General features: G+C 32.2%; 1 protein-coding gene across 1 annotated transcript in view; it reads right to left on the bottom strand.

The window, feature by feature from the left end:
* The window catches only part of LOC123533711 (uncharacterized), an 83242-nt gene extending 61102 nt beyond the window's left edge, over nucleotides 1–22140 (bottom strand). Inside the window, exons 1-3 of the mRNA XM_053525696.1 lie at nucleotides 21859–22140; nucleotides 2391–2832; nucleotides 2140–2211 (exon numbers count right to left, since the gene is read on the bottom strand). Of these exons, the coding sequence (XP_053381671.1) occupies nucleotides 2140–2211; nucleotides 2391–2777 (459 nt within the window). The 5' untranslated portion in view covers nucleotides 2778–2832; nucleotides 21859–22140. The remainder of the gene's footprint in view (nucleotides 1–2139; nucleotides 2212–2390; nucleotides 2833–21858) is intronic.
* Nucleotides 22141–22600: the final 460 nt, after the last annotated feature.

Below are 22600 nucleotides of genomic sequence, written 5' to 3'. Positions count from 1 at the left end.
CCGGTCACATTTCTTCAACACATTTTATCTTAGAAAAACAACGCGTAGTTTATAGGTATTTCAACGTCACACTAAAAACTTGCTTGACCTTCCCTGGTGAAGTTCCGTTCTAGATTATTAAACCATTCTGATTGGCTGTTGTGAAAATGTATGTCAATCATCATTTTACTCACGTGTTCGTTAAAATGTGAAAATGCAGCATAAATGTGCAAAATGAATAAAATAAACTGAACAGATTCAGACCAATGTACGATTTCAAATTAAAGATCATATACAAGATGAATTTTATTCATCATTTCCAGTTTTAGTGTAAAATTGTATTTTTTTAAATTCCGTTTTTGTTTGTTTACATTTTGCCAAACGTGCATACTGCCGTTACCTCTAGACCGGATGTTCATTAGGGAAGGTCAGGCAAGTTTTTTCTATAACGTTGCCGAAAGCATAAAATATGTTGATAATCTTGGAAATATGGAATATTAAAACAAGGTGATTGGTGCACGATGGAAGATAAATTATCGCGTGTTTAATATACGAGGTACCCATTCACCGAACTGCGCGTTTAAGTTGAGAAATGTACGATTGAAACGGGTTAGTACATTTTCCCCTTCATGACCATGGTTCTTATAGAGTAACTAGTGATAAGGTATAACATGTACAGAGGCATTTTCTTTCTGTTCTGGTGCCAGTGTTTTTGCGTCAAAACAAAAATCTGCTGATAGTTTAAATGTGCGGAGTTTATTTCTGCGTGACAGCCTCTACCCATAGATTAAGCAGAAATAAAAACCCGCAGAATTAACCCGCTATATATTACTTTCATTTAATGACTGTGTTATACTCTAAAATTTAAAAGTCTGCATGTCCAACATGCAGCAGATGATGACTATTATGGATATTATTTACGAAACACTAATTGCATTTTGGCAATCATTCCTCTAGGCAATTATGTATAGTTGTTGTTGGCTTCGGAAATGAAAAAATAAATGAAACACGTGTGCATGACGACCTGAGACAGCCGGATTCATAGATTGAAAATAGCTGAAAAGTTATACATGTTTTAGCACATTTAAAGTATTTTATGCAAGAACTGCGATAGCACGTGTACGTTTTGCTCATAGGTTCTTGCACCATTTAAATCCCTGAAATTTCGCGCTTGTTGTTACATGACAAAAATGCATAAATCCTATATAATAAGATGCCTCTAATGTGTTAAAAGTTAAAGAAAAAAGAATAAAGTGATACACAACAACTGACGCGTTGATCGGTAAGAGTGTATTATAACGTCAATATTGACATGGCATCATGTTCAATACTATACTCACATTAAATAAATCCAACATACTCTAATCAGAATACTTTAATTAGCACGTAAGAATGAATTAATCAATACCATATTGCGTATTTCGCGTCTAATTTACCACGTTTCACCGTTCAGATGCTTGGATGTATAAGGATGTACAAGTATATAATTCAGGAAATCTGCAAATGTGAAATATGTTGCTTTGAATATTTCTTTTCAAGCAATTTTGGCCGAAAACAAAAGCTGAATCATCACAATATGTCTAATAATGTACCATCTAACAAAACAAATGGTACTTGTTGCGAATAAAAACCACACTTATATTTGACCAGCATTTGCCTTAATCTAATATAAGATGCCTAATTGGGTAGGGGTCGTTGATTTCAAACAAATATCCATTTAAGAAGGTCAGGTTTGCTTCTGATACTTTTCTGACTAATAAATAAGATAACCAGCTATAATTTACTTAGATGCACAGTTACCCATGCATTCTTTCTATTTTGAAGTTTTCTTATGTAACATCCAAACAGCAAAATACTTTGTAGAATAAAATACTTTTTTTATCAGAAAACGTGTAATTATATCAACGTGTAAACATGAATGTGATTTGTAAGTGACATATATGCTTATATCATACTAAAATCGCCCAGTATTTATATTTATCTGTAAGATATGAAATCGTTAAATCATTAAGAAGAATATCATATATTTTGTAAAGTATCACCATTTTTCATTTTTACTTTATTTCAAAAATGCTGGAAATATACCATTATCCCATTTCACTGAAACAAACAAATATCCTCTTTTTCATTTGTTAGTTTAACGTAAATTCATAGTATTACCTTTTCAATATCCGACCATTTTTGTTGGAATGTGCTCTGCGTGATAGTTGTCGTGGAAGAAATGTGCGCTATCTAAAAGAAACAAAAATGTATATATAACATAGAATTGTAAAATGAAGTTTCCATTTAACTTCATTAACACGTGTTAAACAATTGTTAGATATTTGAGAGTTTATGTATGCAATTTGTCTGAGTATATTCTATTGCAAAACTTTCCTTGCATTTTCGTATGTAATTACAGTCAGGCTTACCTCATTTCTAAACATTCTCAATCGACATATATCTGCTTCTAGTGAAGTATCTCCTGCTTGTGGCATTGCATTCCACACAAAATGTTTATTCAAACCGCAACATTTCAGGTTCCTTAGCAAACATATAGACAGGGTGAGATCAAAGTCAGCTGTAGTTGGGGACTGACCGCTCTGTGGATACAGCAAATCAAATTGTGTCTGAGTTATTGTTTTACTCGCCCTAAGACGATTTATTGTGGTCTTTTCGTTATGAAGAATAATATTAAGTGGAACATTTGCGCTCTTCTCATCAAATATATTCCTGACGACTGTAGTCCCTCCATCTATAATCAATGTTTGGAGTCGGAAGAGGTAAACTCGATTTTGAGATACTTGTGCTGTTGCCATATTCAAAGTTCTTGTAATTGATATCTCATCGAACGTATCAAGTTTTGTAATTAGCCTGTGGAGATAAATAAACGTCGTATGACTACTTTACAAACATATTGGTATTTGCCAACTAATAACCTCAAACAATTTAAAAAGAAAGAGGCAAATTAAACATTACTATGCAATGGAAAGCTCCCTCCTGACTAACTATGTCTGAAACCTAATGGTCTGATATATGTCAATGATGTATATACAATGTTGCGTTACATACAATATGATTTTATATACAATATATTATCAAGCAGAAAATGAGTTTAAGGCCGCATATTTAATCATCTACAGCTGTAAAGTTCTGTTAACATTTTAATTGTACATTTTATTACTGAATGCGTGAGAAGGTAAAAGCAAAAATGTAACGAAATACTTCATCAATATTTATCTAAAAGAAGTATTTTTTAGAAAAAACAAAAGCGTCATATGTTGAATTTTTTATATATTTTTACGTACTATGGACGACAAAGGTACAGATGAAATATGAAAATACTTTTCTCCAACATCGACATCGACTTTTATTGTCAGGAGTCTGGGTGATGCGCATGGCACATTTACTCATTATGATTTTTTGTTTCAGGTAAATCTATTGATGGATAACAGAGTTTTAACCAGGTTAAAATATAACCTATAAGAATGTCCACGGTCTTTAACCGACAAGTTTAGTATGTTGCACATGTTACAACAACTCATTATTAGGAACATTTGTTCATGGATGGCAAAGCTTTTAAAAAAACAACAAAAAAAACAAAAGATGGTAGCTGTTGATCTTAAAGTGTCACTTTGACCTTTAAGCTAGACTGTATGTGGAACATATGTGCTACAATTATAAAAATTCCTTGATGGTTGGCTGACAGAATAAAACACTGTTGGATTGTTTGGCTCCAAAATGAAAGTGATATAGCCCTTTCAGTTAGGGTTCCTGCTGCGCCAAACTTTTCGTCTCTTTAGTGGAAAAAAATTTCAGTTACATAAAAAACCTTGATTTATGTCACAGTTATGGATTTGACAAGGAAAGAACCAAGTTTTTATGATGCTAACAATGTTTTACATTTCAAAGTCCGAAACTTTGCTTCCATTAATGGCTCAAAAGTAAAAATTACTCTTAGAGGTCCAATGTCAACAGGACTTTTCCTGTCTAGTCTGCCGGTAAATTGCAAAAAGAATTAAAATAGATCCAAATGAAATACTCGAATATTCTAATAATGAAATTAAACCTTGTGATAGCCTTGAATCAGAGAAACCAAAAGTAGTAATATTTGATGATTTTATATGTGGAGTAAAATGTACAAAGCGAAATTACAAAATACTTTATTCAAGGTCGTCACAAAAACTGTTCTGAAATTTATTTAAGTCAATCTTTACGGGAATTATATAATTGGAGTTTTTAATGATGCAAAACAAATTAATCAACCCGACAGTATAAGTAAAGTTAAATTTGATATTGAATTAAGTGATTATACCACAAGAAAACAATTCAAAAAGCTTAAAAAAGGACATGGACTCATATCTTCATAAAAATAAGGAACTTGATAACACAATGAACAACCCATTAGATATGGGAGGTAATTAAATAATCAACCTAGGAAATCCAGATAACTCCAGTGATGCAGTTTTAAGACGGTTTGAGTTTAAAAAAAGTTCAAAGGGTAATAGAAGACTATAATCTTGAAGACATCAAATGTATAAAACAGAAGAAGAAGTAAAGAATATTGAAGAATTAACAAAAGATTTTATAAACAATTCATTATTAATAGTTCAATTAATTTTTACAAAAAACTTTCTTCTTTTTATAATAAGCTTCATCTTTTTTAGACATTCTCAAATCTTTGTTAAAGTTTTCATTAAATATTTCCTTACAATACTCTTCTTCCCCGGGCATTTTCTCAATAAACTTATAAACTGCATTAGGACCTCTGTAAACTTGTGTTGATTTAGTATAGTGAGAATCATAACAACAAACATCTTTTTAACCGTATCCACAATCTATATGTTTTTGATATGGTTCAGTAAACGAAGATTCAGGTGATGGTAAAGCAGTTGAAACTTTTTTGGTTATTGATTCAAAATCAGCATAAATTACAAAAAGTTCGGCTAAGCCTTTATGATAATTTTTAAATTGTACTTTACTTCCCTCTTTTGGCATTTTTACAGATTGAACACCATTACTTGCTAAACAGTTTGGAATATGTTCATTTAATATTCTTTCTTGAGTAAAACATTGTAAACATGATTTGCAGAAATGTTTTTATTTGCATGTTTTGTTTTGTTACACATTAATCTACTTAAATCTTTAATCCAAACAAAATGTGTTATTGTGTTATTACTGATTAATAACATGTCAAAGTGTTCCTCATATTGATATTTCGATACGAACACTGGATAAACATTATTACCTTCATAACCAAATATATTTTAATTAAATACTATTCTGAGTTGCTATTTTAGGTATTTGATTTAATGTTACAGGAAATTTTATTCCTTTAAAATTGAGTTCTTCTATATGCTTTTTATATTTTGAAACTCTATGAGGATTTTCTTTAACAGGAAATTTATAAGCCAAATGACACCATCTAAAATATTCATTATCATGCTCATTCTTTATATTTATTAATCCTTTCATTGAATTTTGTAATGGTTTTGGTAATTCTAAATAAATAGAAGCAGCCAGCGGTGTATATTTATATCTATTTATATAATGGGCATCAAATGACTCTATTCTCCAGCCGCTTCCTTCTAAAATCCAATTACTAATCCTATTTATTATTTCATCAAAGGCTTGATGTATAATTTTGTTGTTTGTTTTATGTCGTTTGTGATAATAATAATTAAAGCCTTTGATTGAAAATAAGCTTAAGTAGAGATAAAATATTTAATTTTTTACTTTCTCCCATTTGTTTTCGATTTTCCGCTTTTTACACGGATTTTCCCTTCGCAGCACATTTTCATTAACACAGAATTAATATCAAGGTCTTTCGATGCTGCGTAAGTGCTTCTATATGTTGTTTCTTCATTAGTGTCACAATCGGTTGCAATAACTCTTTTAGAATTATTTTGATGATAATTTGGTCTTGGATAATCACATAATCTTATGTTATTTTCCTCTTCTAACATTTAACAACCACAATTCCATTTAAATAAATCTATATTCTTTTCTAAAAGATATGAATCTATAACATTTTGCAATTTATCAATCACATGTTTTTTATATTCATCGCTGAATATTTGATCAAGTTTTGATTTAAAAACGTTTCTTCTTTTAAGTACTTTTTTTATGAATTTTTATCTTCATTTATTATTTCTCCTAAAGTGTTATAGATAATTTTGGCATAATCATTCTATTTACCTTTCTATTAACCATTTATAAAATATACTTACAGAAAAGAAAATCTTTAAAAAAACACGTAAAGAAATAAAGTCAGCAATTTAAATTTAATGCAACTCTTTTGTGATTTCTATATCCGTTAAGTTTAAATTCATATGCATTTCAAAAGGCATCGAATAGTTTTTTTTTCTTTTTGCATTTCTAACAGTATTGTGAAAATATCCTGAATAACTTTATTTGAATCTTCTTTATTTACTTTTCAATGATCATTAGGGTCATGAACAGCTAAAGTTGCAATTCGTGCTTTTGTTATTAGTTGTTTTATTTTGTGATGATATAATTTTAAAATAGTTTTCTTGTTTTCAACTTTTAGTTTATTAATAAATATAGTAAATGCTGATAGAACAGCGCCAGCAACTGCTACAAATATAAGAATGACAGGAACAAGTGCTAATGCAGCCGAGCAACCAAAGATACCTGCTGTAATTTGTAATCCTGTATTTACACTTCCACAAAGCTTATAACTTTTTTTCTGTAAGCAACAGCAAGTTTAGTGAAGTGAATAATTAATTGATCTATTGTTTCTATTTTAGGAAACCCGTGGCTTCCGAAGACTTTGTCTTCATTAGAAATTAGACTTTTATTACTCGTTTATGTAATATATTTTTTAAATTTGAATTAATTTCAATTCACTAAATGGTATCCAACTGTTAATTTTTCACTATAACCTTTCCACTTCACTAAAGCTTGTTTTTTCTATTCCTTTAAAAATTAGAATTTCACTCATTAATATAATATATTTTTTAAAATTAAATTTCTTGCAATTCACTAAATGGCATTAAACCATAGGTTTCTTAACGAATAGAAGATTCGGGAATCCAACTATTAAAATTTTCACTATAACATTTCCACTTTACTAAAGCTTGTTTTTCTTATAATCTCGTCTGATAACTTTTTCCATTCTAAAAACCACTTGTTTAGTAGGTAATAGTTCTTGCTCATAAAATGAACCCTAAAATACTTCATTATTTAAATCTTTCATAGTATATATTCTGGGATTTGATTTGTATTATTATTTCCATAAATTATGAATATTTCCTCTGTCCAGTTTGGTGTATATCCTTTTTGAAAATGCCGTTTAAGATTGCTTAAGCGAACTCACCAATATTAAATTTTGGTTTACTCTTTGGTATCTTTAAATTACCGTATGAATTAAATTAAACTGTACCTTTATTTAAGTTTTTACTAGCTTCAGTCGGTGTCATTTTTATACTAGACCGTTTTGTTATATTTATCAACCATTTCTTGTAAAGTATCTGAATAAGTGTAAGTATTATTTGCTGTAAAATATTTCCACTTTATTCTTTTGAAACTTCTTATAAATCTTTCATTTACTACAGCTTTTCCTTCATTAAATATATGATACATGTTAATCTTATTTTTATTCAAAAATGATTCAAACTTTTTATTATAAAATTCTTTTGCTTCATCTACCCATAAAATTAGCCCGCCCGCTTAGCTCAGTAGGGAGAGCGTTGGTCTACGGATCACGGGGTCGCGAGTTCGATCCTCGGGCGGGGCGTATGTTCTTCGTGACGATTTGATAAAAGACATTGTGTCTGAAATCATTCGTCCTCCACCTCTGATAATTCATGTGGGGAAGTTGGCAGTTACTTGCGGAGAACAGGTTTGTACTGGTACAGAATCCAGGAACACTGGTTAGGTTAACTGCCCGCCGTTACATGACTGAAATACTATTGAAAAACGGCGTTAAACCCAAAACAAACAAACAAACAAACAAACTACCCATAAAATTATAGGTGTTCTACTTTTAGAAAAATAGAATATTTTTTCAAATGCTTCAGTAACAGATTCTCCAGTTTTATCCTTTAATGGAATAACCCAAGCATATTTGCTTAGTATATCAATAGCAGTTAACAAGTACTTTATACCTTTATTATATTTTGTAAAAGTTTGCATATCAACTAAATCGGCAGACCAAGCATCATCAATATCATTAACTATCACTCTTCGTTTCAACAATTGTCGTTTAATTGGTTTGTGTAATTCTTCTGCTAATTCATCACTCCATGTTATTTCGGGGGTCTTTTTGAGGAAATACTCTACCCCCCTTTTCCGTTTCTTGACTTTTATTTTTGTCTAAGCCCAATTTTATATTTCGTTTTAATTGCCGGTTTTACAATTTAATGTTTTGCAATCTTTATTTAAGTTGGAAAGCATTGGCTTTTCGTAGCAAAAGTCATGGTCCATACATACCGCGTCCAGTTTATTAACCGGAGGTTCATTATCTAAAGTATTTTCCTGGCCCACAATAGTTATATCCTGGGAGTGTTAAACCTTTCTTAGGTAATAAAGGTAACATTGCTTTATGAATATCAATTGCTCCTCCGAAACGTTTCACAAACTGAGTTTTTTTATTACTGCTCATGAACAGACTCAGTCAAACCGAGTCTGCAATTTTCACTGTTTGCCTTGTTTTCTGTGGATCTGAGGGATCTACTTTCCAGATTTTATTTTCTTCACAACAGCGGGTGTTAAGTGCTGTGTGGCGGCCGTAAAATAGCGCCCAGACTTCATCTCAGTGTTGTTATATTTTCTGGTCATTCGGGATCATTGATTTCAACTAATTTAGATTTGAAGATTGAATACTGCTTAAGCTGGTGCTAGGGGGCGTGGGCAGTGTTGCATTTTCCATTACTGCTCATGAACAGACTCAATCAAACCGAGTCTGCAATTTTCACTGTTTGTCCTGTTTTCGGTGCTTCCGAGAGATCTACTTTCCAAATTTTATTTTATACTACCGCAGGATGGACACTGACCTTTTAACATAAAATAGAAAAAAGTGGAAACTTCACAGGTCGTCCAACACGACAAAAACGAAAATGCTGCAGGCTCGGTTTGATTGAGCCTGTTCATGGACATAAGTCTACCATTTTTTGTTCTAACATATTGAAGATTTATACTATCAGTACATTTCCTTTCTTTTACACAATATATATTTGTTTTTGACCCATTTATATTATAAGTATTTAAAACTTTTTAAGTTTTCACTGGGTTCAAAACCTGTGTTTTTTAATTGGTCAGCAGTGGTCACTTTGAACCACTGGTTAAATGTCAAATGGGGTCAAACTGTTTTCGCCCCGTCATAATATGTACTACTGGTGGATGAATTATTTGTGGTGGGCATGACTAGGTGGAAGAACGAGTTAGGGGAATGGTTCCTCTTGCATGTTGATAAATATTCATGGAAGGTTTAAAGAAATCTAAAATTTGGAATGACAATTTTTCCTTTTTTTTGTGAGCGTAGGGGGTGGGGGAGGGTGGTTCGGAAGGAGATGGGGTGTGATCAAGGTTAGGTCCTACAACTTCACATATTTATAAAAAAAGTGTTCATGGAAAAGAATAAAAGAAATTTAATAAAATTCTACCATATGGTGTGGTTATGTACAAATATGTGATTTTTTATACAATTAAAGGACAAAAATGTCTGAAGCAACAAACGAAATCCTCAACAGCGTATAAATGTTTCAATATCGTACAAATGTTTTAATATCTTCAACAGCGTACAAATGTTTTCATATCTTCAACAGCGTATAAATGTTTCAATATCTTCTACAGCGTATAAATGTTTTAATATCTTCATCAGCGTATAAATATTTTAATATCTTTAACAGCGTACAAATGTTTTTATATCTTCAACAGCGTACAAATGTTTTCATATCTTCAACAGCGTATAAATGTTTCAATATCTTCAACAGCGTATAAATGATTCAATATCTTCAACAGCGTATAAATGTTTCAATATCTTCAGCAGCGTATAAATGTTTCAATATCTTCAACAGCGTATAAATGTTTCAATATCTTCAACAGCGTACCACAGGAAATAAAAAGGAAAATTAAAACAGACAAATATTAGAAATGATACACCAAACAAAGACATTTTGAAAAAAAATTTGAATGTAGAGAAAACAAATAAATACTTGTATGAACATCAAATGAAAGAAATATATAAAAATATACTAACATCAAGTATAGATAGTAAATATAGAAATTTTCAATTTAAATATCTGCACAGAATAATCGCGACAAATAAAAGTATGCTAAAACAAAATAAAGGTCATATCGAATATATGTGACTTCTGTTCAATGAATGTTGAATCTATCGAACACTTATTTTGGGAATGTCCATGCGCATAAAAATTTTGGGGGGAGCTTAAAAGTTAATTTCATGAACGAAACTTCCATTTAGATCTTAACTGCTCTACTATTTCTTTCTTAATCACAGAAAAAGACAAAGAAAAGGACGCGAAAAGTTTTATTCTTCTAGTAGCAAAATATTATATTTATAGTTGCAAAATAAGAAAATGTACACCAAACTTAAATTTAAATATATCTTTGGAGTAGACTTGAAATCGAAAGCTGTATAGAATTGCAGCACGACAAAATAGAAAAACATTATCAAAAATGGAAAGAAATTCTATCCTATGCGGTCTTTTTAAATTAATTTAAAAAACAACAACAACAATAAAACTTCAAAATATCTTGCATATGCATATTCGTGTGTGGGTGTGTGCATATGCATATATGTATGGATGTGTGTATGTTTTTATATTGCTGTTTTTGTTCAGGTATACATGTGTGTGTGTGTGTGTGTGTGTGTGTGTGTGTGTGTGTGCGTGCGTGTGTGCGTGTGCGGAAAATGAAAATAGTTCTTTGTGAACATAGTTTTGAACATAGAGAAATAAAAATATCAAATAAAAAAAAAGTAAAAGTATTTAGCGGTTATAAATTCATTTGGAATTATCATAACATTTTTACCGTTATAAATTGCAGAACTATATTCATAAAGCGATATCAAATAAAGCTTTATGACGCATTTTATACCAAATATATATGGACTATAATGTAATGAATACTATTTTCCTGAACGTACGGTTAATATATATTTTGTTTGTGTGCTTCCATTTACTCTTGTTACTTACACTATGCAATGCCGAGTGGACAAGTGATAATAAATTGTGATTACATTGATATTTTGTTAAAGGGTACACATTTTCCTTTAAACAACTTTTCCTCTTAAACAACCTGGCCGATTTTGATGATACTTGACAGGGATGTTCCTTGGATAACTTCTTTAAAAATTGTTCAAAGCATTGAATTCAAACAAAAAAACTTTGAAAATCTTCTTGTCCAAATCCACAGGGCCTAGGGCTTCATGATATCTAGTATTTAGCAGTCTTATTTTAAACCATATTGCCTAGAACATCGATATATTTATTCGCATGCTCTAGTGGTTCTTTACCAAGATTGTTCAAATCATGACCCTGTGGTCAATATATATGCAAGGCCCAGGGGTGGGGGGGGGGGTCCATTCTAAAATGGGCTGGTCCATCATTCAAATTGGGCAATACCACTTGTAATTCGAAGGGGTGTTCACTAAAAATTTACTGACTGAATAACGAACAATGCAGACCATGATCAGACTGCTAGGACCTGCAGGCAGATCTTGGTTGGCACTAGTCGCAAAGGCAGAATCCTTTGCCGCCAGCAGGCTAAAGGTTAGAAATATTCTTGTCCGGAACCATTAAGCCCAGACGTTTGGTATTGTCTACTTTCAGGTTTGTCCATATCATGACCATGGGATCAGAATTGGCTGCGCTTCGGGGTCATCAGTTTTTACATTGGCTTATATAGGGAAAATCCTTTAAAAATAGTTTTTGAAACCAGAGCTTAGATATTTGGTGGCATGCTGTAGTGGTTATCTACTCAGAATGTTCAAATCATGACCTCGGGATCAATATAGGCAACGGCCGGATGATTCCATTTTTTCCATTACATAAATGATTTTTAAGCAATCGCATTGCAATTTGGATCACAAATATAATGTTTGATACAGATTCCAATACTTGTCTTGAATAGGAAGAAATGAAGTCCGATTTTATAGGAAAGTTGAAAGTCTACGCCGACTGCATTTTATAGACTTAATGGCAGTTATTTAAATGCTTGGAGCACCAGCCATTTAACCAACATTCTACGATATGGCAAACATATTCCTTGAATATATATCGGTAAAGTCAATGTGTATAAGTGGAGTTAAACAGAAATCATTTTTGATAAATGCAATTGCATCAATACTAAGCCAGAATGAAAAGAGGTTAGACACATCTAAAAATGTATTGTACACGGACACCAACTCGTCCAAAAGATTAAAAAAAAATTCTCCTAAATGGACAATAAGGAGATACTTGCTCATTATAATACAGAGTATATACTGCAAAATACAAGGAACATTTTCCATAACAATGCAGAATTATTAATTAAACCTTGGTGGCCATAGTGATAAAGCAATCGAAGTTACTTTTGACTGTAACCATGCCATAAATGACTTCGAATCTAACCATGAAGAAGCCCAAAAACCTTCCTGCAAAAGAAAACCGTTTTACCAGCAATTGCTACGATGCTGCTATCAGTTAATGGTATCAGCTAATGTTATGGCCGAATGCACTTCTACAGAAGCCAGAGCTTCCTCCAGCAAGAGACCTCGGTTTTGAGTACAATGGAGAGATTAAATACTTAATACGTAAATTTATGATATAAACAGTAGCTCCTCCATAACTTTCGAACGACATGATCAGTGTGTACAGACGAGTTAACTTGTTTCATCAGCGGTCCTAAGTGTGTAGTAGCATGTGCTTGCGTTGGGGACATAGGCAATGGTATTCGTGCTGGTGACTGAACTGATATCATTCTTAATTGTAACAGTTCGCATTCATTCAGTTGTATGTTACTTTCAAAGATTTTCAGCATTGTCCTACTAATAGGTTTTTTATCAAAAGCATATTTTTCAATCATAGAAAATGCTTATCTTACATTTTGCCTGTCATAATTATTCTCATGTTACTCATTTATTTTGAATAAGATATAAGTTACTACAGAGCAGTATAAGCATTTTATTTCTACAGAAACAACCATCACAAGTATACTTTAAAATTGCAAATACTTTTTTATGTATTATTGTTTGTATTTGACGTAAACAAAGATAACCCACTTAAAGTTTCCAAATAGCTTCACATTTGTTCTCTAAAGCCTTTTTGCAATTTAAGTTCTGCATTTTGTACTGCTAAAGTATGAGAAACATATGTTTTCTTAAATAACAAATTTATAAAATTAAAACGTATTTTCGGAGTATAGGAGGTGCTGACAATGGAATGTGAAAAAAATGTACAAAGAATACACATCGTTTATACTAGTGACTTAGATTACTTAAATCAAATTATGCTAGTTTGTATCAATCAAATGTTCAGTGTATGTTATTTTGTTGTAGAACTAACATCCCAAATGTTATTTATCTATATTTTAAAAAAGGTGTCATTGCAGTATTCCTTCTTCTACCTCAAAAGCTTAAAGTCGAAGACATTACTACATATGTTGTATTTTAATTATTTTTACATTCTCTTTTTACAAGAAAATGACAAGTAACCAGTCGATTTTTAATCAGTATCTTAAAAATATTCTATTAAATGATGTTTAAATTCTCGAATTGACATTTCAGTTTGTTTTTCATTACTTTAGATATAGAAAGGTTTAAGAAACATATGTTTTCTTAAATGTCAAACCTGGTCAAAATGTGAAAATAATATATTTTCATCATTTGCAGATTAACCACACCAATTATTTAACTTAGTTTTTCTAATGTCGGTATATATCAAATTTTAATCATGTAGTAATTCTTTTTCATGTGTTTGTTATGTCCAGAAGAAACAGTTTGCACATTTGCACCCTATAGTGCAGAAGAATAACAGAGAAAAGAGGCTTTATTCAACCCGGGGCTAGAGGGCGTGGACGGTAGCATGCATTTCCACTACCGTCCATGAATAGGCTCAATCAAACCGAGCCTGCAACATTTTCGTTTTTGTCGTTTGTTTTTGACTTAAGACCTACATTGTTGAGTATGCTTGGCATGTATACATTAAGATAATCTTCTAACAGTACGTTATAACTGCAAGCTATTTTGAACAAAGTAATAAGTAAGTTTATCACATGTTTGACGTCGCGGGAGTGTAATGAAACCATTAAATAAAAATGTTAATACACTAGTGTAATAAAGCTTTGACGTCGACGTCATTTATAGTATAGGCGACGTCGGTCAAATTGTCTTGTTAATAAAGTAAAAGAAAGTCATTTTTTTTATGTTTCGACAAGAAAGGCTTACATGTGATAAAATAAATATGACATTTGTGACTTTCCACATTGAATTTATTAAACTCGTTGAATAAAATTGAAAAAAAAAGCTCGGCAGAGCCTCGCATTTTATCATTTTATTCAACTCGTTTAAAAAATTCAATATGAAAAGACACTCATGTAATATCCTCTATATAACGCATTTTGATATTTTATGCAAAAATGATCCCTGACCTTTAATACCAGGTTTGACCTTGACATATTTTCTTTTTCCTGACATCGTCTGACATATGTACAGTAAAATAAAGAACAGTCAGTTGCTAACATGACAAAACAAATACTTTTAAACACTGATGATTATTACAAATAAGTGATATTATTGCAACATTTTAATCACTTTCTTTTTCCTTTGACCTTTCATATAAGGGTTGACCTTAAATAATTTGAAATTGTTTGTGCATACCAGACATTGCCTATCACTGACTAATATCGACAAGTTATTATCAACAATGACAAGGCTGTACACTGTCACCCATCTATTTAATTTGTTCATAAATGATCTTGCTGTATACTTGTATTTTGAATATTGGCGTTCAGATAAATGACGATATTGTATGCAATTTGTATTATGGAGATAATATTGTGTTCATAGCAGACAGTGAACAGAACCTTGAAACTTTGTTAAACGCATTAAATTTGTCAGTCATAAATGATATGTCGAAGAATGTAATATTGTCCATTTTCCTACACATTCTGTATCTAGATATAGTACTGTGTTTACATGTGCAGGTAGTATTTTAGAAATATGCTAGCAATTACAAATATATTGGTTTGTTAATCAATGAATACCTGGATCTTACTGTTACTGCCATAATGGCGGCTCAGAGTGCTAGTCGTGCATTTCGTTAACTCACTGCCAAACTTAAGGTTAAGGGTGATGTTCAATCTAATGTCTACAGTAAACGTTATCACTTTGTAGTTTGGCCAGTTATTAGTTATGGGGATTCAGTTTTTGGTCACGAATCTTTTTTTGCCTGTATTACAGCAGTTAATAATAAAGCTATGAGATTTTTCCTTGAAAGTGGAAAATATACCAAAAAGTTGGCTGTCTCGGGTGATATGGGTTGGATACCAGTGCCCATACGGCAGTGAAAAGTGGTGGTTAATTATTAGGTGCGATTATCGACTACTATTTCTTCTCGAATTAATAAGCGAATAGCACTTTTGGCTAACAGTAGATACAGTAAAAAGTAGTTTCATTATGTGCGTAAGCAATTGTGTCAATATAATTTAATACATTAATGTGATTTATCAGTACCTTTAACCAAACAAGTTGTTAAACACATTGAAGATGCGATGTTTATAGAACTCAAAAATTGGTTCAGTCATGTCAATGCTATTCAGGGTACATCTGGAAGAGCTGGTAACAAACTTAGAATTTATTGTACAGATTAGCTTTGTCAAAATTTAGAGCTGGAGTTGCTCCACTGCGCGTTATAACTGGGCAGTATGAATGTTTGACTGCTGATAGGCGGTTTTGACCATCCGTTATAATAAGACAATAATCAGATTAACATTGAGAATAAAATCCATGTACTGCTTGAATGCAATTTGGAAAGTAACATAAGAATACCCTATTTGAGAATGTTTTGCAACTCATTTTATGAGTTAAAATAATAATGAGAAAATGAAATTGCTTTTTACTGATACTAATATGGTAAGAATTTTATCCCAAACCTGCTTCTAAATACTTCAAAAGAGACAATTCTACACGTTTAAATAATGCATACTTGTTTAATATTTATACATCTTTTGATGATTTTCTATCTCGCCATGTAAATTTTATTCATGAGCTGGCTTGCGGTGATCTTCTCTTAGTCGCCACTTTTGGCGGGTCTATGTACGTCCGTACGTTTGTGCGTACATCGTCCGATTTTGTCCAGACCATAACTCTGACATGCATAGATCAATCATGTTTATATTTAGCATGAATGTTTTATATCAATTAGAAAGATTTTTCTGTGTGCAGACCCCGTGTCTCTCGCTCAAAGGTCAGGGTCACAGTAGGTGCTCAAAAGTCAAGTCGACGAAAGAGTTTGTCTGAAGGATTTCTTCTTACAATTTATGATGTTACTTGGTAGGAATGTTCACTATTATGAGATGGGATGCCATGCGCACGAATCAGGTTCCAAGTTCTAAGGTCGAGCCCACACTTAGAGATCATAGGTAAGATATAAGAATGATGTGGTCCAGAGCACTTCTTTTTCATGCATAGAGGGATTTTGATGCAACTTGGCACAATTGTTACCCATCACGAGACGGACTGTCATACGCAAGAGGCGAGAATTACTTCCCTTTGTTGTTACTATAAATAGCTTGTATAGTAACTGTTTTATAACTGGTAGTAGGGAAACATCAAAGCCACATTTTTGTAGTACAACATGCATGTTACATCCTTTTTTGAGGTATAGTATGACCTTTCTTTACTTATTTTTTTCCTTTTGACCTCGACATGTTGCCCGTGGGCATCTAGTATTAAATGAATTTCTATTATTTCAATATGGATGAGAATATATTAATAATAAAATCTAAAACGAGAGGTTGGTATTAATCAGTATATAACAGGTTTGATCAGTTATAATACTTAACTTTTTAAGTTCATTTTTTACAGATACACGTTAGGGGTGTTTTGCTTTTCAGATGTTTTAAGATCATTGTTTTTTTTATTAATGGCAGTTTAAGGTCTTTAAAAGCCAATATTAATGTCAGCTTCTCGATTTTATAAGTTGTACATGTTCATACGTTGTATTTATTAACTTAACTTATTTGTAAATAACACGCGTGTTTCATACCATCGAAAATGAAAGTAAGCGATGCGCTTCTAAATGCTACTTTAATTTAAATCTGAAGAAGAAAATATCCCTCAAAACGTAATATTTTCACCTCGTTTGTAGATCTACCATGTCTATCATTAGCGCAAATAATGTTTTAACATATCGCCACTCTACTTTGGATTTCACAGGACAACAGAGCATGAGAGTGTGGAATTGATAAAATAAATGTCGTTCTCTTGAATTGAAATATAACGGTGCCCCTAAAGTGACATGTTACACACTTTTTTTCCACTTAGGTAATGTGAGATTTTTTTTTATTTCGTTTAAACGAAATCATTTCGTTTTAACGAAATAAGTTTAAACGAAATCATTTCGTAAAAACGAAATAACTATTTCGTTTAAACGAAATAGTTATTTCGTTAAAACGAAATCATTTCGTAAAAACGAAATCATTTCGTTTTAACGAAATAACTATAATTTCGTTTAAACGAAATGTAACTTATTTCGTTTAAACGAATTTCGTTTAAACGAAATGATTTCGTTTAAACGCAATAGTTTTTTCCGTTTAAACGAAATACCTAAGTGGAAAAAAGTGTGTAACATGTCACTTTAGGGGCACCGTAAAATATATCGGGACCGTACATTTTAAATCATTAATTGCGTTGAGGTAGAATTTTTACCTAGATCGGAAATCACTAAAAGTAGTGAGTACATAAGTAATATAATGCACAATACAGTACACAAACATGTATTCATGCTAAAACAGAGTATTATCATCCGGACCTTTAATACGACACTTAACAATAGTAACCCTAATGAAAAAGAGTTAAAATGGTTGCATGCTTCGCTGCCATCTCCACTTCTATTCATCTGTGGCTTAGACAAAGATATGCACTTTATATGACTTGACATATCTATTTTACGTCTATGCTAACAAACAGAATAGTCATATATTCAGAAAAAAGCTGAAAACCTGAAACGAAAAAACTTGCTAAATTTGAACGAAAATTAAATTGTTGGCCCTCCATGCAAGTAAATCCTACAAGTTTCTATTTTCCACGTCTTTTATTTAACATTAAATTGATCAGGCGTCGCTTACTGTGAGAATCCCCACCCCCCTCCCCCCCGACCCGCTCGCCCAAAGGACGTTTGTATGGACGCCGCCATCTTGATTAGGACCTTTCGTTATTTACATTGCAATTTTATTGGGAAAACTATTTATTTTCAATTTATTTTTTAAGAGATATTCAGCTTTTGATATTTAACTAATAGTATGCCTTTTTAATGGAGGTCCAACATTAGGTGGGACAGACTAAAGTACTTCAAAATTTCATTAGTCTATATTACCTATATAATCACTCGTCCTCAGAAAATGCAATTCTGAACAAGATAATATGACTTCACCCGGTGCTAGTGGGCGTGGGCAGTGTTGCGTTTTCCATTTCTGCTCAATCGAACAGAGCCTGCAATTTTCACTGTTTGCATTGTTCTCGGTGCTTCCGAGGAATCTATTTTCCAGATTATATTCATTTAACAGTGATTTCAACAAAGAATAAAAAAGGCAAAAGTGATGGAGCAGCAAACACAGCTGTTCTACAGAAAAAAGACACGGTTTAAAGACTTGGTCTCCCTAAACAATAAACCAGATGTGCCTACTTTTAATATCCTGCCCCCCCCCCCCCGCCACCCAAATACTTGGCAAAAATGTTCCTCATAATACAATGAGTCGATATGTCATGCGTAAGATCCAGACTCCAGTTACAATAAGAGGTTAAATGTTGACATGCTCTGATTCTTGTTTGGTCCATTACTCTGCCATTGATAAAGGGATTTTGAAATTTCTTAGCATCCCAAGCTACAAGTTCAAGATCACACTTAAAAGTCAAATGTGTTGCTTATTTGTCAGTTTTCAAGGGATATGAACCATATTTGGCCCAAATGTTCACCACATCGAGTCGGCGTGCATAGCACATGTTTCATATGGCTCCCTTCAAGGTTAAGGTCACACTTGGGGATCAAAGGTCATATGACTTTCCAGATTTTATTTGTTTCATGTTTATATTGCAATCATTTTTATTTGGCATAAATGTTTGTCTCAATGAGACAGGGTGTCATGTGCAACTCTTAGTCCTTTTGACAACTGGCAGGCTTGACATGTTGCCTGTGGGCATCTAGTTTCACTTTGTACATACAATAACATTTTTTTATTGAATTACATCCCTTTTATGTTCCTATAAATAGCTTATTTTGTAACTTCTTTATGATTGATCGTAGGAAAAAAACGAGACCACATTTCTGTGGTACAACATAGGTGATACCTCCAGTTTTTAGGTGTGTTTTGACATATCTCTACCTGGTAAGGATTTTTTGTGGACATTTTTTTTTGTTTGTACATACGAACAAAATGTCAGAAATGAAAATGCATACAGCGTCTGGATTTGTTCTTACTTACGAACAAAGTTCCAAATTGCATTTTTAAATTCTTTTTCAGTTATCTCATTTACGTACAAACAAATGTTTGTGAGAAATGAAAAAGAACTTTTAAATGCAATTTGGAATTTTGTTTGAACAAATCTTGGCTGTTCGAAATGAATGTCAGAACTGAAAAAATAATATGGATTATTGTTCGTACATACGAACAGCCAGGATCTGTTTGTACGTAAGAACAAAATTCCAAATTGCATCGACAAACTCTTCATCAGTTCTCACATTTGTTCGTACGTACGAACAACTCAGACTGATATGGAAATTCTTTTAATGTCTTGAGCATTTTTCAGATGCATACAGTCCACAGATTTGTTCGTATGTACAAACAGAATGTCAGAACATAATTAATCTCTTGCATACAGTACGTCCCTGGATTTGTTCGTACGTACGAACAAAGTTCCAAATTACATTTTGTTTAAAAATTCTTTTTTCGTTCTCTCATTTGTTCGTACAAATCCAGGTTGGTCGTACGTACGAACAAATGATTAGAAGAAATGAAAAATAATTTTTAAATGTAAGTTGGAAATTTGTTCGTATGTACGAATAAATCTAAGATGTTCAAACAAAATGTCAAAACTGAAAACTAGTCTTTGTATACAGACCCTTGATATGTTCGTACGTACAAACAAAATTCCAAATTTCATTTTTTTAAATAATTCTTTTTCATTTCTATCATTTGTTCGCACGTACAGACAAATCCAGGTTATTCGTACGTACGAACAAAGGATTGTGAAAAATGAAAAAGAATTTTTATATTCAATTTGGAAATTTGTTCGTACGTAGAAACAAATCTGGGCTGTTGAAACAAAATGTCAGAACTAAAAGAAATAATCTGTTGCATACAGATCCTGGATTTGTTCGTATGTTCGTTCGTACGTACGAACAAAATCCAGATTGCATTTTTATAAAAAAAATAATTCTTTTTCAATTCTCTCATTTTTTCGCACGTACGTACAAATCCAGGCTGTTCGTGCGTACGAACAAATGATTGTGAGAAATGAAAAAGAATTTTTAAAGCAATTTGGAATTTTGTTCGTACGTACGAACAAATCTGGGCTGTTCAAACAGAATATCAGAACTGAAAAATAGTACGGACTATGGATTATTGTTTGCATGTAGGAACAACCAGGATTTGTTCGTACGTTCAAACAAAATTCAAAATTGTATTTAAAAATGTAAGAAATGAACAAGAATTTGTAAATTTAATTTGGAATTTTGTTCGTACGTACGAACAAATTTTGATTTTCTGTTGCTGTGGTTTGCGATTCCTTCATTTTTTTTCTGTGATTTCCACCGGTAAAAACTCCATATAGCGGCAAAAAAAGAGGGACAGACCGGAAGATCCTCTTTTATTCCGGAAGCAGATGATGACTAAATTTAACAGTGAGTTCAACAAAATCAAAATAAAAGAGGCAAACTTGGTGGAGCAGCAAACATAGTAAGAGCGGAATATTGCAAAGTAGCATTGCAAGAAAAAGAAACTGTAGTGGAATGATATAGCAGAACAGCTGCTTACAAAATTCAAACTATACTTTGCAATTATATAAATGAAATAAAAATGAGGACGGGAAACAGAAATATTTCGTGTTGTTCAAGGAAGGTGAAGGAAGAAAAGTAAAGAAAAATAATATTCAATAGAAAAAGACACGGTTTAAAGACTGAGTTTCCCTAAGCAACAAACCACAGCTTAGGGGCCCCCGTGGCCGAATGATTAAGGTCACTGACTTTGAATCACTTTTCTCTCACATATATGGATCCATGTTTTACTAAAGACGTTAATTTTTTCAAGTGAGGGAGCCGTCCAACTGGCTTACGGAAGGTCGTTGGTTCTATCCAGGTGACAGCCCGTTAAGAAATAACATAGGAAGGGGCTCCTTGGACCCTCTCAACCATCAAAGCTAGAGAGTCGCTGTATGACCTATAATTGTGTTAGTGCAATGTTAAACCCAACAAAATAAATAAACCACAGCTGATTAAGCGACCAACACAAATAGACAAATCTATTAATGATCTGTTATTTCTATGACAATAGTACTATAATTTTTGACCAAGAAATATCCGCTCCTGTTATAGATCATTACACTTCTATAAATATATAACTTAAAAATTATACTTTTATATATTTTTATCACTAAAATATAAAATACATAACATAACACGGACATGTAAATCATAATAATATAAGAGAAACGGAAGTTACCTGAGTTATGTTTGTCTATTTCCGTTGATTTTCAGGCTACAATTCCAATACAAAAATAACACACAATTCATTTTCGATATTATAAATACCATCTTCAAGTGTTCACGTCTTCAAACAACTCAAAAACCGCAGTTTATAGTAGAACACAAGTAGAGTTGAATAATAACGGATGTTTTTATCTCCTCTGCAAAAATGTACAAATATATTGATATAATATTTATTTATTAACTTAAAGTAAACTATCTGTTTGTAGCGATCAAAATGTTAAAACATATCATTGCTTAAAATTACTTATCAACACCCAGATGTTCAATGTTATTTGATTGGTTGCCGTGCGCATATTCTATTTAAATACTTTTATGACTTAATACTTTTATCAAAAAGGCTAGGTGCTTTAGTAAAATGTCTCTGTCATATATATTGGCACCATATCAAAAATGATAGAAAATTTCAAATGTACAGATTTATCTTCACTTTGATGAAATCTAAAGAAATAGAAATACCGCGAAACATAGTTTTTACTGAAATAACAAATTCAATACTTGATAACGCACATGTAAATAAAACGCTAATAATTAATGGACTAATTAGTTATCATAATGTTTCTGATAAAAGCAGTCCCAAATAGTGATGGGCCGACAATCGGCGACAATCGAAAAATCGTCGGCGTTGCACTCATGAGCGCGATCGCCGACTTCACTTTTCCCTGACCGATTAATTACTTTGCACCCTAAACGGATAA

This window comes from Mercenaria mercenaria, chromosome 15 (genome assembly GCF_021730395.1).
Source record: "Mercenaria mercenaria strain notata chromosome 15, MADL_Memer_1, whole genome shotgun sequence".
Taxonomy (NCBI): domain Eukaryota; kingdom Metazoa; phylum Mollusca; class Bivalvia; order Venerida; family Veneridae; genus Mercenaria; species Mercenaria mercenaria.
This window is presented reverse-complemented; position numbering and strand designations above follow the sequence as displayed.